Genomic DNA, 15,811 nt, shown 5'->3' on the forward strand with positions numbered 1-15,811 from the left:
AATTCAACCATGAAGACTTCCTGCTTACTTCCGAACCACGCCCCCCCCCCCCCCACCCCACTTAAATGCCATGATATGGAGTGTCCCAGTGCACACGACTGCAGCAACTCTAGTGGAAGTGTGTCAGGCTCCTGACCTCAGTAAATCTCACTACCCACTGTTGATCTTGGACTTTAACGAGTAACATGTCCATATTGTCTGCCTCATTTTTCTCCCCCAGTCAATCTTTGTCTGTTATTGAGTGTCTCTGTTATTTTCATTAGAAGCTCTGTGAATGACTCCCCACCTGTAATATCACCGAGCAGCCAGGCAGGAGGTATAACCATGCGTTGCCCTCCTGCCAGCAGCAAAATCACTTGGGTGGGTGGTTTTACTATAATATGAGAATGCTTTAAAATGAAAGAATTCTCCATAGACTGTATAGGTATTAATTGTATGATATTGTCACAATTTAATTTATTAAGGAGCAAAATGATATGTATTGAATGGCAGTAGGCCTTGTATTTTGCCTCAATGCGGTCTCAGCACTGCGGCTGGTTGTCATTGACATAGACTTTCATATTTAAGTTCTTTTGTACCAAATGAGTACAAGGCTGTAATTGAATTTCATATCAGTCATTTTTCCTCTGCTCCTTAGCTCAGATATTCAAACCTCGCAATGATATTATGGCTTTATTGTTGCCAACCAGACCTAATTTTGTACTTTGGTTGCCTTACATATTGTAATAACCTCATGCATATGATGCAAAAGATTAATAATGTGATCAATGTAAATCTGTCCATCTCATTCATAGGTCTTCTCTCCTTAAAGGATTTTCTTTCTGCCTTTTCTACAGGACATGCCACAAGAGTAGACTCTGACAGCAGGATCGAAGCATCCAGAAAGCTGAGGCCCAAAAGTTCTGAGCGGCGGAGAGCTGAGCAGCAACCAGAGACTGACCAGAGAAAGGAAGAAGAGCAAAATGAGCTGGATTTGCTGAATACGCATGTGCTGCCAGTGGAGGTACGAGGGATCCTCGATGACCTTCAGCTCAAGGCATCCATTCAAGATCCAGAAGAAAAGGTGGGTTTGGAAGATGGTAAGAAGCCGGCGGGAGGCAAGGCCTCCTCAAGAAGTGTGAGTCCAGTTAAAAGGAAACCGGAGAAACCTAACCTGAGCACAGAAATGCAGCTGAAACGATTGCGGCACTATGATGCCGAGGAAGTGCGCCAATACATTGCTCGGCAGCAGGTGGAGAGGAAGAAGAGGCAGACGGAGGAGAAGAAAGCCCAGAAGGAAGCCATGGAACAAAAGAACAAACGCTTGCAGGAGCTCTACAGGAAGCAAAAAGAAGCCTTCTCAAAGTCCAGGCCGGAAGCAGTGTGCCAGAAACGTTTACAGGAGACATTCTCGAAATATGTGCCGGAGCTGGCAAAGATCGATGAACCGTCTCACCAGCAGGCAACCCTGGAGGAGAGACAGGTGATCATTCTCTTTGTGTAGCACTGCACTGTTGTATATTCTAATTCCGAATCCCCCTAAATTCAGCTGGCACTTATGAGTGGGAGAGCTTGCACAGGAACACAGGAGGGAGAGCAGAGCCCTGGAGGGTGCCTGCACTGGTAGAAAATGGGAGGAGGCAGTACACATAGTGATTTGAAAGGATATGTGAACTAAATTGGCATGTAATATAGCAAGATATAAGTACACAGTGTCAGATCCTGGCAAAAACTTTAGTTAAGTGCAAGTTTAATGCATCTTTATTAAATTTGATGCTGTCAGGCAGCAGGTGTAAGGTGTTGTTTAACCAGCTGTGTTGCCGCTGAAGGTGTAGATCCTGGTAGCAGAAATTTGTATTTATAGGGAAGCTTTAATGTAGTAAACCTCCCCAGGGATTTCCTGAAGGAGTAAGCAGACAAAAATTGACACTCACCTAAAGAAGAAGATATTAAAACAGTTAACTGAAACTCGGTCAATGAAATGGGTATTAAGAAGTGTCCTAAAGCAGCAGAAGGTTTTTGGGAAAAAACTCCAGAACAGAGAAGTCAAGGAGATAGCTAGAGTTAAGAATGCCATTTGTGACTCTGATTAGGGTAGTTTCAATGCTGTGGCAGGATGGAAGTCTGATTAGAGAGGTTCATAGAATTTACAGTGCTGAAGGAGGCCGTTCTGCCCATCGAGTCTGCACCGGTCCTTGGAAAGAGCACCCTACCCAAGCTCACACCACCCTATCCCCGCACTCCCACTTAACCTTTTTGGACACGAAGGGCAATGTAGCATAGCCAATCTGAAATGAAAATCGCAATCGCTTATTGTCACAAGTAGGCTTCAAATGAAGTTACTGTGAAAAGCCCCTAGTCGCCACATTCCGGCGCCTGTTCGGGGAGGCTGTTACGGGAATCCACCTAACCTGCACATCTTTGGACTGTTACGGCAATCCACCTAACCTGCACATCTTTGGACTGTGGGAGGAAACCAGAGCACCCGGAGGAAATCCACGCAGACACGGGGGAGAACGTGCAGACTCCACACAGATAGTGACCCAGCCAGGAATCTAACCTGGGACCCTGGAGCTGTGAAGCAACTGTGCTAACCACTATGCTACCGTGCTGTCCGTAAATCTTCGCACCAAGAACCCCCAGCCCGATCACATGCACACACAGAATGCCAGCTTGGCACCTTGGCAACCCTGCCAACTAGCAGTGCCAGGTTGGCACCCAGCTGGCACTGCCAGGGTCCAAGGCTGGCACTGCCAAGGTGCCCAAGTGGCAACACGAGAGCCAGGGCACCACCCTGCCCAAAGGACATGCAGCTAGGGTCCTCCGATACCCTGAGAGACCCCCATGAATGCCGTTCCGTCTGTTCCACATTTGTGGAGACCAGTGCTGAACAGCATCCACTCAAGGTCTCTGAGGTTCATACATTATAGAGCTGCAGGAAGGATGGGTATGGATTTAGGAGGCAACTACATGTTCCAAGAATGTTGTAGCGAAAGGGAAATTGGGGATGGAGCAGAGATAGAAACTGAATGTCACTGAGGAATGGGAATAGAGTGGTGAACTCTTTAGTTTGGTTTGCCTTGATAGAACAGAAGATGAGTTCAGAGAAGGCATGAAGGAATATAGGAGAGAAACATGAGCCAGGCTCAGGGCAGGGAGAGCCTTGGGAACGTTTGACATGGTGGCAAAGCCCAGGATTACTGGGGAAGGGAGGCTGTGTAGCAGTACCAGATACAACTGAATGAATGATCTCAATCTTGGTGACAAAGGAACACTCCTTGTATTTGTTGTTGGATTTGAAGGGAGACTGTTGGTAGTGAAAAAGAAACCATGATTATCTTTACATTCCTAGATGATTCTAGATTAGTGAGCAGCTTTGTTAGATGAAAGTAGGGTCCAATTGTGTTTCATGTGGTCCAGCCAGATCTGGCAATGAATGGCTGAACTGGTTGCCTGCAAGTTACGCTCAAATCTTCGTGGCATGCTGCATCACATGATGTTACGAGGTAGCCTTTCAACACCAGGTTAAAGTCCAACAGGTTTGTTTTGATATCACTAGCTTTCGGAGCGCTGCTCCTTCCTCCTATTAATTCACCTGAGGAAGGAGCAGCGCTCCGAAAGCGAGTGATTCTAAACAAGCCTGTTGGACTTTAACCTTGTGTTGTAAAACTTCTTACTGTGCTCACCCCAGTTCAATGCCGGCATCTCCACATCATAGGTAGCCTTTGGCAATGGTTTGTTTACATTCTGTTTAGCTCTTTCTAATAAAATGTTTCTCCAAATTTTAACCAGCCGAAGACTGTCTACCAACCTTCAGGAGAATCTGACAAAGAAAACAAAGGTCAGGAGCGGCCCCTTAGTGCGTCATCGAGTAGCGACATGTCACTCTCTGAGCCTTCTCATCCTACAGGCAGGTAAGGAGATGAATTTAACTATCTGAGTGGATTTCAACCCAAATGCCTTCCTTGGAGCTGAACTCCCCACAGTCTCCTTTCAAATAGAAATAACCTATGAATCCAATCAAAAACTTAAAGTTAGTGTGAAGTCAAAGGTATGTACAATCCAGGAATATATTGAAAACAAATTAAAATGATAAGAATCCAGTTGCTTCCTGAGGATTCTTAATGTATTCAATTTTACACTCCTGCATTATTCCTTCTAAGCAAGCCACATACCTACTTAGTTTATTTCTAACCAATTTAAATTCATGGTCATTTCCTGCTGGCCTAACATTGAGTTTACCATAACTGTATGATTTCACAGAATAATGTTATCTGGTTTTGAACCCTACTTCCTGTTAGAGTAGCTGACTGTTTATTGCATGAGCCCAGTAGCCTGACCTCAATAGCCTTTCCCAGCAGTTTACTCTTAACTGTTGACCAGCTTGTGCGTAAATAAGCACCATCTCTGGAATTGTCCCTGCTCTTGCGTCTTCTTGTCCTGCTGTCCCGGGGTATCAGAGTGTTTTAGATTTACTTCTGTGTGAACTCCCTTCTGCGAGGGCTGTCTTTGAAACTGAAGAACCCTAGCTTGAGTCATTCCTCGCAACGTTTAGTTTGCCTTGAATTACTTTTTTGGTACTGCCTTAGGCTGTGGTGAGCATATCTCTGCCTCGGGTATTATTTCCAGAACTCTCTCAAAATGACCCTCCCTGCTTCACGTATGCCCTGTCTTTGTCCCATACTTACTCACAGGTCAGCATCTTTTCACTTGGGATTATTCAACTTACTTTTCTAAAAGACTACATCCACCCATTGTGCTGGTTTGAGTGGTACATTATTAAAGCCTCAGCAGAATTCCTCTGAAGTTCTCTTTGCTTTAATATTTGCTTCTCCAAATTATCTTGAGTTTTAAAATGACTTGTGTCTTGTTAATTCTGTTCCACTTACTGTAGCGCCCGGTACTCATTCTTCTTTCTGCTGTGTGATGCTTTGTTTGTTATGCAGGGGAACTTTATTTTGCATCTTTGTAATAGTTTTTTGGCGAAGTATTGTGCAAGAATTATTTGGCAACAATTGACATTTATATTTATATTTTAAAAAATTTTATTAGGATATTTGCAATTTTTATAATAATAACAATAACAGCGACATAAACATGGTACAATAAACATTTCCACCCCCATCACAATCTTCAAAGAAAGTCGACGAACGGCTGCCACCTCCGGGTGAACCCGACCAGTGACCCTCTTAAGGCGAACCTTTATTTTCTCGAGACTGAGAAGCACAGCCATGTCTCTAACCCAGGTCTCTACACTTGGGGGCTTCAAGTCCCTCCACATTAATAAGATCCGCCTCCGGGCTACCAGGGAGGCAAAGGCCAGGACGTCGGCCTCTTTCGCCCCCTGAACTCCCGACTCTTCCGACCCTCCAAAGATCGCCACCTCTGGACTCGGCACCACCCGGGTTTTGAGTACCGTGGACATTGCCTTAGCGAATCCCTGCCAAAACCCTCTAAGCTTCGGGCATGCCCAAAACATGTGGACATGATTTGCTGGGCTTCCTGCGCACCTCGCACACCTGTCCTCTACCCCGAAAAAACGGCTTTTCCGGGCCACCGTCCTGTTTGCCAGATGGACTACCTTGAACTGTATCAGGCTAAGCCTGGCACATGATGAGGATGTGTTAACCCTGCTTAGAGCATCTGCCCACAGACCCGCCTCTATCTCGCCCCCTAGCTCATCTTCCCACTTGCCCTTAAGCTCCTCCACCGGAGTTTGCTTTGTTTCCAAAAGTTCCTGCCAGATATCTGATACCTTCCCCTCTCCCACCCATGTACTGGAGACCACTCTATCCTGTATCCCCTGTGGCGGCAGCAGCAGGAAGGCCGGCACCTGCATTCTCAAGAAGTCTCGCACCTGCAGATGCCTAAGCCCATTCCCTGCTGGCAATTCAAATTTATCCTCCAAGGCTTTCAAGCTGGTGAAGCTCCTGTCTATAAATGGCTCCCCCATCCCCCTAATTCCTGCCCTTTGCCATCTCCGGAACCCACCGTCCAGCCTACCCGGTACAAGCCGATGGTTATTATAAATCGGGGTCCAAACTGATGCTCCCTCCACTCTCTTAAATCTCCTCCACTGCCCCCAGATTCTCAGAGCTGCCAACACTACTGGACTTGTCGAGTATTGGGCCGGCTAGAACGGAAGAGGTGCAGTTATCAGTGCTCCCAAACCTGTGTCTTTACATGATGCTGCCTCCATTCGCTCCCACACCGACCCTTCCCCCACTACCCACTTCCTAATCATGGCTATATTAGCCACCCAGTAGTAATTACAAAGGTTCGGCAGTGCCACCCCCCAACAACACTTCCTTCACTCGCGGGGTTTTACCAGCCCACACAAAGCCCAAAATAACCTTATTTACCCATTTAAGAAAGGCCCTTGGGATGAAGATGGGGAGGCACTGAAAAACAAACAGAAATCTAGGGAGAACCGTCATTTTCACGGTCTGTACCGTCCCCGCCAGTGATAGCGGGAGCATGTCCCACCTCTTAAAGTCACCTTTCATTTGTTCTACGAGCCGGGATAGGTTTAACTTGTGCAGTGCCTCCCATTCCTGAGCCACCTGGATTCCCAGATATCGAAAGCTCCTTCCTACCATTCTAAACGGCAGCTCTCCCAGTCTCTTCTCTTCTGCTCTCTCGCCTGTATCGCGAACATCTCGCTTTCCCCCGAAAAATTACCAAATTCCCCAAGGATCCGCATAACTTCCCCCATCCCCTACAACGGGTCTGAAATATACACAAGCAGGTCGTCTATGTAAAGTGTGACCCAGAACCAGCCCGTTCCCTTTCCTAGAGGCTCTTCACGCCATGGCCAGTGGCTCTATAGCCAGAGCAAACAATAGCGGGGAGAGGGGACACCCTTGTCTCGTCCCTCGGTGTAGTTTAAAATACCCCGACCTCAACCAGTTCGTACGCATTCTTGCTACTGTTGCCTGATAAAGCAACCGCACCCAGTCAATGAAGCCCTTACGAAACCCAAACGTTCCCAGCTTCTCCCACAGGTAATCCCACTCCAGCCGATCAAAAGCCTTCTCCACGTCCATCGCGACCACCACCTCCATCTCCCCTCGTCCTGAGGCCACCATAATAACATTTAAAAGCTTTTGAATATTGGTCGTGAGTTGTCTGCCCTTTACAAATCCTGACTGGTCTTCCCCTATCGCCCCTGGGACACAATCCTCTATCCTTGTGGCCAATATCTTAGCCAGCAGTTTGGCGTCCACATTCAGTAGAGAAATTGGCCTGTGTGACCCGCATTGCTCCGGATCCTTTTCCCGTTTCAGGATTAATGAAATCGAGGCCTGCGACATTGTTGGGGGGAGGACTCCCTTCTCTCTTGCTTCGTTAAATGTCCTCACCAGCAGTGAGCTCTATCTCCGAAAACTTCTTAAAGAATTCCACCGGATAGCCGTCCGGCCCTGGGGCCTTGCCCGACTGCATGCCCGCCAGCCCCTCCATTATTTCCTCAATTTCAATTGGGGCTCCCAGATCCTCATCCACCCTCGGGAAACTCAACTGATACAAAAACTGCCTCATCCCCTCCACCCCAGCCGGGGGTTCTGACTCATATAATTTGCTGTAAAAGTCCTTAAACATCTCATTCACCCCCACTGGGTCCAGGACCGTGATCCCACCTCTACCTCTACCCTTTACTCTCCCCATCTCCCTGGCCGCCTCCCTTTTTCTGAGCTGGTGCGCTAAAATTCTGCTTGCCTTTTTCCCATACTCTTAGATCGCCCTCCCCTTGCCTTCCTCAGCTGTTCCACTGCCTTCCCCGTAGTCAACCGCCCAAACCCCACCTGTAACCTCCGCCGCTCCCTCAGTAGCCCTGCCGGACGCAGTATCTCTTGTCCACCTGGAGTATCTCCTCCACTAATCTATCGCTCTCAGCCCATTCCGCCTTTTCTCTGTGGGCCCGTATCGAGATTAATTCCCCTCTGACCACTGCCTTCAGAGCTTCCCAGACCGTTGCTGCAGAGACCTTCCCCGTATCATTTGTTTCCAGGTAGTTTTGGATGGACTTGTTCACCTGCCCACAGATTGCTTTGTCTGCCAACAACCCCACATCCTCTCTCCAGACTAACCTGTAGATCATCCACTGTGGGGCATGATCCGACACTGCGCTTGCCGAGTACTCCGTATCCACCAATCCCGGCATTAGAGCCCTGCTCAGAACAAAAAAGTCGATGTGAGAGTATACCTTGTGGACATAGGAGAAAAAAGAAAACTCCCTCGCCCTTGGCTGTGCAAACCTTTGGCTCTACTCCCCCCATCTGTTCCATAAACCCCTTCAATTCCTTTGCCGCAGCTGGCACCCTCCCTGTCCTGGATTTTGACCGGTCCAATTCCGGATCAATGACTGTGTTAAAATCTGCCTCCATGATTAAGTTATGTGACTCTTAAGTCTGGGATCTTACCTAATACCCGCCTCATAAATTCCACATCGTCCCAAGTTGGAGCATATATGTTCACGTGTACCTCTAGCTTCACACTCACCATTATGTACCTGCCCCCCCGTGTCTGACACGATTCTCCCTGCCTCGAATGCCACCCATTTATTAATCAAGATCGCTACACCCCCGGTCTTTGAGAGTCCAGCCCTGAGTGGAATAGCCATCAGCTCGGGTCCCTGGCCTCCTCAAGCCCGCCCTTGGGCATCCGCCGTCCCCGACCTCCCATTTGTCCCCTAGTAACAGTTCCTCCCCTGTCAGCAGAGCAGCCCCCTCTTCCCCTCCCTCCCCCCTGGTAACAGCACCAGAAACCCAACCGCCCATATCAAGCTAAAGCGTATCACCCACTCGCCCCCCACTGTGCTTCTGTGAGTCAGCTGACCTGATTGCTCCATGGCACCAAACAGACTGTCTCCCCATTGTTCTCTCGCCTCTCCCCCCACTTGGACACATATATTTAAAGCACCACATTCCCCAGTAAATAAACAGAAAAAACAGTGGAAAAACAACCACAGAAAAAAACCCCCACTCTCCACCCAGCTCCCAGTAAGACAAAGTTAACTTTAGCCATCGAAGCAGTCCCTTATTGCACATAACACTACTTATTCAAACCAGCACAAAAGTGATTGTCAACAAATCACCATTGCAATACTCTCCCCAAGGATACAGTGGGCGAGATTCTCCGACCCCCCCGCCGGGTCGGAGAATCGCCGGGGGCTGGCGTGAATCCCGCCCCCGCCGGTTGCCGAATTCTCCGGCACTGGATATTCGGCGGGGGCGGGAATCGTGCCGCGCCGGTTGGCGACCCCCCCCCCCCCGGGCGATTCTTCGGCCCAGATGGGCCGAAGTCCCGCCGGCGTGGATTAAACCACCTACCTTACCGGCGGGACAAGGTGGCGTGGGCGGTGTCCGGGGGGGGGTGGGGCGATCTGGCCCCGGGGGGTGCCCCCACGGTGGCCTGGCCCACGATCGGGGCCAACCGATCCGTGGGCGGGCCTATGCCGTGGGGGCACTCTTTTCCTTCCGCCTTCGCCATGGTCTCCACCATGGCGGAGGCGGAAGTGACTCCCTCCACTGCGCATGCGCGGGGATGCCGTGAGCGGCTGCTAACGCTCCTGCGCATGCGCCGCCCGGAGATGTCATTTCCCCTCCAGCTGGCGGGGCGGAAATTAGTCCGGCGCGGGCCTAGCCCCCTAAGGTTGGGGCCCGGCCCCCCAAGATGCGGAGCATTCTGCACCTTTGGGGCGGCGCGATGCCCGACTGATTTGCGCCGTTTTGGGCGCCAGTCGGTGGACATCGCGCCGATACCGGAGAATTTCGCCCAGTGTCTTTAGTTCACATTGAGTCTTTTTTCCCTGATGAAAGTCAATGCATCGTCTGGTGTTTTGAAGTAAAATGCCCGGTCCTCATATGTGACCCACAGACGCGCTGGGTGCAACATCCCGAACTTCACCCCCTTCTTAAAGAGGGCTGATTTTGCCTGATTAAACCCTGCTCGCCTCTTGGCCAAATCCGCGCCCAGGTCTTGATAAATGCGCAGCTTGCAATTCTCCCACCTGCTGCTCCGTTCTTTCTTGGCCCACCACAGAACGTGTTCCTTGTCCAGGAACCGGTGCATACGTACCACCATTGCCCTCGGCGGCTCGTTCGCTCGGTGCTTCTTTGCGAAGGCTCTGCACGCTCTATCCACTTCCAGGAGCCGAGGGAACGCCTCAGCCCCCATAAACTTCTCCAGCATGTTCGTCACATAGGCCCTCGCATCCGATCCCTCACTGCCCTCAGGGAGGCTGGCGATTCTCAGGTTCTGCCTCCTGGACCTGTTCTCCCAGTCCTCCAGCTTCTCCTGCATTCTTTTCTGGCGGTCATTCATCATTTCCACCTTGGGTTCCAGCACGGTTAGGTATTCCTCGTGCTCGGACACCTTTTTCTCCACCTCCTGGATCGCACGTCCGTGGATTTCTTGATTCTGCACCACCTGATCAATTGAAGCCTTGATCGGGACCAGCATGTCCTTCTTAAGCTTGGCGAAGCAATCTTCAAAAAACTTCACCAGCTGCTCCGTCGACCACAGTGCTGTCTCCCCTCGGGCCTGCTTCTCCGCCATGCTTTCCCGTGTTGCCAGCTCTGCTCACATCTTTCTTGGAGAACTTTGTCTTCTTACACGGCCACTTCTGGTCCAATTCTCCTTGCACTGGAGGGGGATTTCTCCTCACCGTCTCACTCTCCACCGATTCATCCAATAAAAGCTGGGAAAAAATGGGAGAAAAAGGTCCACAAGTCCGTCACAGGCGGGAGCTATCAAATGTGTGACCTACTCCTCCATGGCCGCCACCGGAAGTCCTACATTTATATTTATATGGAGTTTGGTGAGCTATGGGGTACCTTTCGAAACATCTAATTGTTTGTATTTAATATTTAACTGTCTCATCCAGGGGCGAAGGAAGGAGATACAAGCTATCCAGTGGCGGCAGCTGAAACCGCTAATTAAGGAAACTGGTTTGAACTGGTCTTTGCTGTACCTCAGCTAGTCCCTTTATTCAGAATGTATAAATTCAAACACACTGTGCGGTCAGCACTGAAGTGCGACCTCAACAGAGTGTGGGAGATTGGTGAGCTGAGGGTGTTCAGTGATGAGGGGGAGGGAGGTACTCCTTTTGCTCTTTCTAATTTTTTCACCCTGTAGGAATTGGTTCTTGCTCTACTACAGGGGAAGAATTGAACTGTAGTGAGTATCTAGTAAAAGTGGCCAAGGTCTATTATGTACCTAAGATTTAAAATTATACAGCAATTTGTGATGATAAATATATAAAAGAAAAATAATTGAATAAAGTAATTAATTAAAGCACGTAAGTATGGCAGGACAGGTGATGTGACGCGGCTGCAGTATGTGCGATCTGGATACCAGTCTAATCCAGGGCAAACATATCTGCAGTAAGTGGCTGTAGCTTGAGGAACTCAGCTCAGTGTCATTGTGCAGGAGGTTGCTGTAACACCTTGGTGAGGGTGAGAGTTATCTGGATAGTTTGTACCAGGAGGCGGTCACACCACTTGGGATACAGTCTTCTGATTTGGAAGGTGGCCAGGGACAGGAGTGTGTGACTGCAGCTGAGGCAGGTAAAGGGATCCAGATGGCAGGATAGTCGGCCTCTGAAGTTGTCCAACAGGTTTGGGGTTCTTTCAGCTTGTTTGGATGAGAGTGGATGCTGCAGAGTTGGATTCGTTGACTGACCATGGCACTGTGGTACAGGAAACCATTCAAGTCGAGGAAGCACAAATTAATCTAATGGTAGTAGGGGGCAGGAGTGAGGGGATTGACACTTTTTTCTCTGCAGCAAAGAGTGAGAATCCAGGAGGCTTTGCTGCCAGCCCCATGCCAGGGTTCAGGCCTGGAAAGGATCCTACAGTGGAATGGGGGAGGTTCCGGTGGCCATGGTCCATGTCGGTCCCAATGACATAGGCAGCACACGGAAGGAGGTTTTACATAGCCAGTATGCGGAGCTAGGCACCAAATTAATGACTAGCACCTCAAATGTAATCATTTCTGGATTATTACTTGAACCATGTGCAAATTAAGAAGTCTTACAACACCAGGTTAAAGTCCCAACAGGTTTGTTTCGAATCACTATCTTTCAGAGCACAGCTCCTTCCTTAAGTGAATGAAGAGTTGGGTTCCATGTGCAAATTGGCAGCGGAATAATAAGATTGGAGAAAAGACAGGTGTGGGAGAAGTGGGTACCGGTTCGTGGGGCACTGACGCTAGTATTGGAGAAGTGGCATCTGTACCATTGAGATGCTCTACACCTGAACCATGCTGGGGCTGCATAACTAGGGAAACAGGGGTTTTTAAACTGAATAGTAGGGGCGACGGATCAAATTTGGGAAGGTGTGTAAACCGGTGAGTAGAGATCAGATAAAAGAGAAAGGTATTAATATGGGGAATGAGAAACCGGACATGACAGGAAGGAACAGAAATACAAATTTAAGAGTAAGCCAACAGATAGTGCTAGACAATAAAAGAACAGAACTAAAGGCGTTCTATCTAAACGCATGTAGCATTCCAACCAAAAGAGGGGAACTGATGGCGCAAATGTACATGAGTAAGTAGATCTGATAGCCATTACAAAGACATGGCCACAGGATGATGGAGATTGAGACCTGAATATTGAAGGTGATGTGACATTTAGAAAGGACAGGAAGTTAGGAAAAGTTGGAGGGCTGGTTCTTAATTCATGCAAGGAAAATACAAACACGAAGCCCTCCAGCACCCCCCTTTTAAAACATGTCCCACTTCCAACATTCTCAGTTCATCCAAGTCCCTCTGACTTCACGAACGCTCCCACCTTCTCCACCGCCCCAAAGAAGTGATCCCTGGAGTTGTCCGTGACCCTCAACCTTGCCGGGTAGGCCACTCCAAAATGCACTCTGCTTTTGTAAAGAGTTGCCTTTGCCCTATCTTCTCGCCAGCTCCACCATGACATTCTGGTATATCCGAATACCACTGCTGTCCCACCTCACCTCACGGTTCTGCTTAGCACATTGCAGCACCGTCTCCTTCATCTGGTAGCTGTGAATGTAGGCTGTTACACCTCTACGTGGCTCGTTAGCCCTTGGCTTCGGCCGGAGCGACCGATGCGCCGTATCCAGCTTGAAGGGGGAGGCTGTGCCTCCTCCCACAATAACCTCCCAAACATGGCCCTCTACACCCTCAGGCAGCCCCACGATCTGCAAATTCAGCCGCTGGGATCTGTTTTCCACGTCCTCTATCTTCGCTCTCAGGCCCTTATTACTGTCCTCTACCTTCATTAGCTCGGCCTCCAGAGAAGCGAGTCACTGTGCCTTGACAGCACCACCTCCACCCCCTTCCAACACCTCGCCATACTTCCGCACCATCTCTGACGTGTCCTTCCAATTGCCTCTATCGGGGACGAGTCCTCCCAACAACTGCTCAAAACTCCAGCATTTACACTGCACTTAACGCTGGTGGTGAAAATGAATATTCTGCCGAGTGTCATGTGAGAGTACCCTTTAAGAATTGGGTATTTAAGAAATGTACCTTTAAAAAATGGAGCTGCTCATGTTACTGGAGTGATATCAGAGTGTGGGTGGAGCTGAGCTCTCCTGCTTTTTAGTTTCAGTTTGAGAAAAGCTTGGGTGTGTCTGTGGGGGGTGTCTGTGAGCGGCACTGCTGTTGATCTCTGCCATGAAGGACTATCTCTTAATCATTTGGTGAATTCAGAAGAATTATAAATGTTTTCAGTCTTGAATGTAAACCCTAATGTGCTCCTGTTTGAAGGTTTGTTAAGCCTTTTGGATGTTAAAAGGACGGCACACAGATTACTTAGTGTTGTATTCTTTGGGGGGTGTATTTGACTTGCTGGTTGCTAGGATATTCACTATTTGTTTCAAAAAGGTTAACTTGAGTTCATAGAATAAACATTGTTTTGTTTTAAAGAACACTGGTCCATTTTCTGCTGTATCACACCTGTAGAGTGAGCCGTATGCTCCCCATACCACAATCTATTACAAGTTGTTGGTCGGGTGAACTCCATGATACACTTTGGGATTCTCTAAACCCTGGCCCATAACACAAGGTTCTTGTTTATCTATCAAGCTCTCCCGATCTTTATACCAAGGCCTTTTTTCGGAAAGTGGACGCGATCATTTCTGACTTTGTATGGGCGGGGAAGGTGCCAAAGGTGGGGAGGACCCTGCTACAGAGGCATAGGCAGCAGGGGGGATTGGCGTTGCCGAACTTGCTTCTTTATTATTGGGTGGCGAATGTGGACAAGGTGCGGCGGTGGTGGGAAGGAGAACGGGTAGAGTGGGTTAGGATGGAGGAGGAATCTTGTAAGGGGTCTAGTTTGAGGGCTACGGTGACGGCAGCGTTGCCAGTGGCTCAGAGTAGGTATTCAAGGAGCCTGGTGGTGCAGTGCACAGTAAAGATATAGAAAATAGAACATAGAAAAATACAGCACAGAACAGGCCCTTCGGCCCACGATGTTGTGCCGAACCTTTGTCCTAGATTAATCAGAGATTATCACAGAATTTGCAGTGCAGAAGGGAATGGCCTATCGAGTCTGCACCGGCTCTTGGAAAGAGCACCCTACCCAAGGTCAACACGTCCACCCTATCCCTATAACCCAGTAAGCCCACCCAACACTAAGGGCAATTTTGGACATTAAGGGCAATTTACCATGGCCAATCCCCCAACCCGCACATCCTCTGACCGTGGGAGGAAACTGGAGCATCCGGAGGAAACCCACGCACACATGGGGAGGATGTGCAGACTCTGCACAGACACCGACCCAAGCCGGAATCGAACCCGGGACCCTGGAGCCGCGAAGCCACTGCGTCATCCACAACGCTACCGTGCTGCCCTTAAGAACAAATTAATCTACACTATATCATTCTACCGTAGTCCATGTACCTATCCAATAGCTGCTTGAAGGTCCCTAATGTTTCCGACTCAACTACTTCCACAAGCAGTGCATTCCATGCCCCCCACTACTCTCTGGGTAAAGAACCTACCTCTGACATCCCCCCTATATCTCCCACCATTCACCTTAAATTTATGTCCCCTTGTAATGGTTTGTTCCACCCGGGGAAAAAGCCTCTGACTGTCTACTCCATCTATTCCCCTGATCATCTTATAAACCTCCATCAAGTCGCCCCTCATCCTTCTCCGTTCTAATGAGAAAAGTCCTAGCACTCTCATCCTACTCTCCATTCCAGGCAACATCCTGGTAAATCTCCTTTGCACCTTTTCCAAAGCTTCCACATCCTTCCTAAAATGAGGCGACCAGAACTGTGCACTGTACTCCAAATGTGACCTTACCAAGGTTTTGTACAGCTGCATCATCACCTCACGGCTCTTAAATTCAGTCCCTCTGTTAATGAAAGCTAGCACACCATAGGCCTTCTTCACAGCTCTATCCACTTGAGTGGCAACTTTCAAAGATGTATGAACATAGACCCCAAGATCTCTCTGCTCCTCCACATTGCCAAGAACCCGACTGTCAACCCTGTATTTCGCATTCATGTTTGTCCTTCCAAAATGGACAACCTCACACCTTTCAGGGTTAAACTCCATCTGCCACTTCTCAGCCCAGCTCTGCATCCTATCTATGTCTCTTTGCAGCCGACAACAGCCCTCCTCACTATCCACAACTCCATCAATCTTCGTATCGTCTGCAAATTTACTGACCCACCCTTCAACTCCCTCGTCCAAGTCATTAATGAAAATCACAAACAGCAGAGGACCCAGAACTGATCCCTGCGGTACGTCACTGGTAACTGGGCTCCAGGCTGAATATTTGCCATCCACCACCACTCTCTGACTTCTATCGGTTAGCCAGTTCGTTATCCAGCTGGCCAAATTT

At 48.9% G+C, this 15,811-nt stretch overlaps 1 protein-coding gene across 4 annotated transcripts in view; it reads left to right on the forward strand.

Moving 5' to 3' along the window:
- Window positions 1–15,811, forward strand: part of LOC140426656 (centrosome-associated protein 350-like) — a 319,223-nt gene that overhangs the window by 130,460 nt on the left and 172,952 nt on the right. For all 4 annotated transcript variants that reach the window (XM_072511741.1, XM_072511743.1, XM_072511742.1 and 1 more), the window contains 2 exons: window positions 837–1,462; window positions 3,772–3,893. In XM_072511741.1, the coding sequence (XP_072367842.1) occupies window positions 837–1,462; window positions 3,772–3,893 (748 nt within the window). The remainder of the gene's footprint in view (window positions 1–836; window positions 1,463–3,771; window positions 3,894–15,811) is intronic.

This window comes from Scyliorhinus torazame, chromosome 7 (genome assembly GCF_047496885.1).
Source record: "Scyliorhinus torazame isolate Kashiwa2021f chromosome 7, sScyTor2.1, whole genome shotgun sequence".
NCBI classification, from domain to species: Eukaryota; Metazoa; Chordata; class Chondrichthyes; order Carcharhiniformes; family Scyliorhinidae; genus Scyliorhinus; species Scyliorhinus torazame.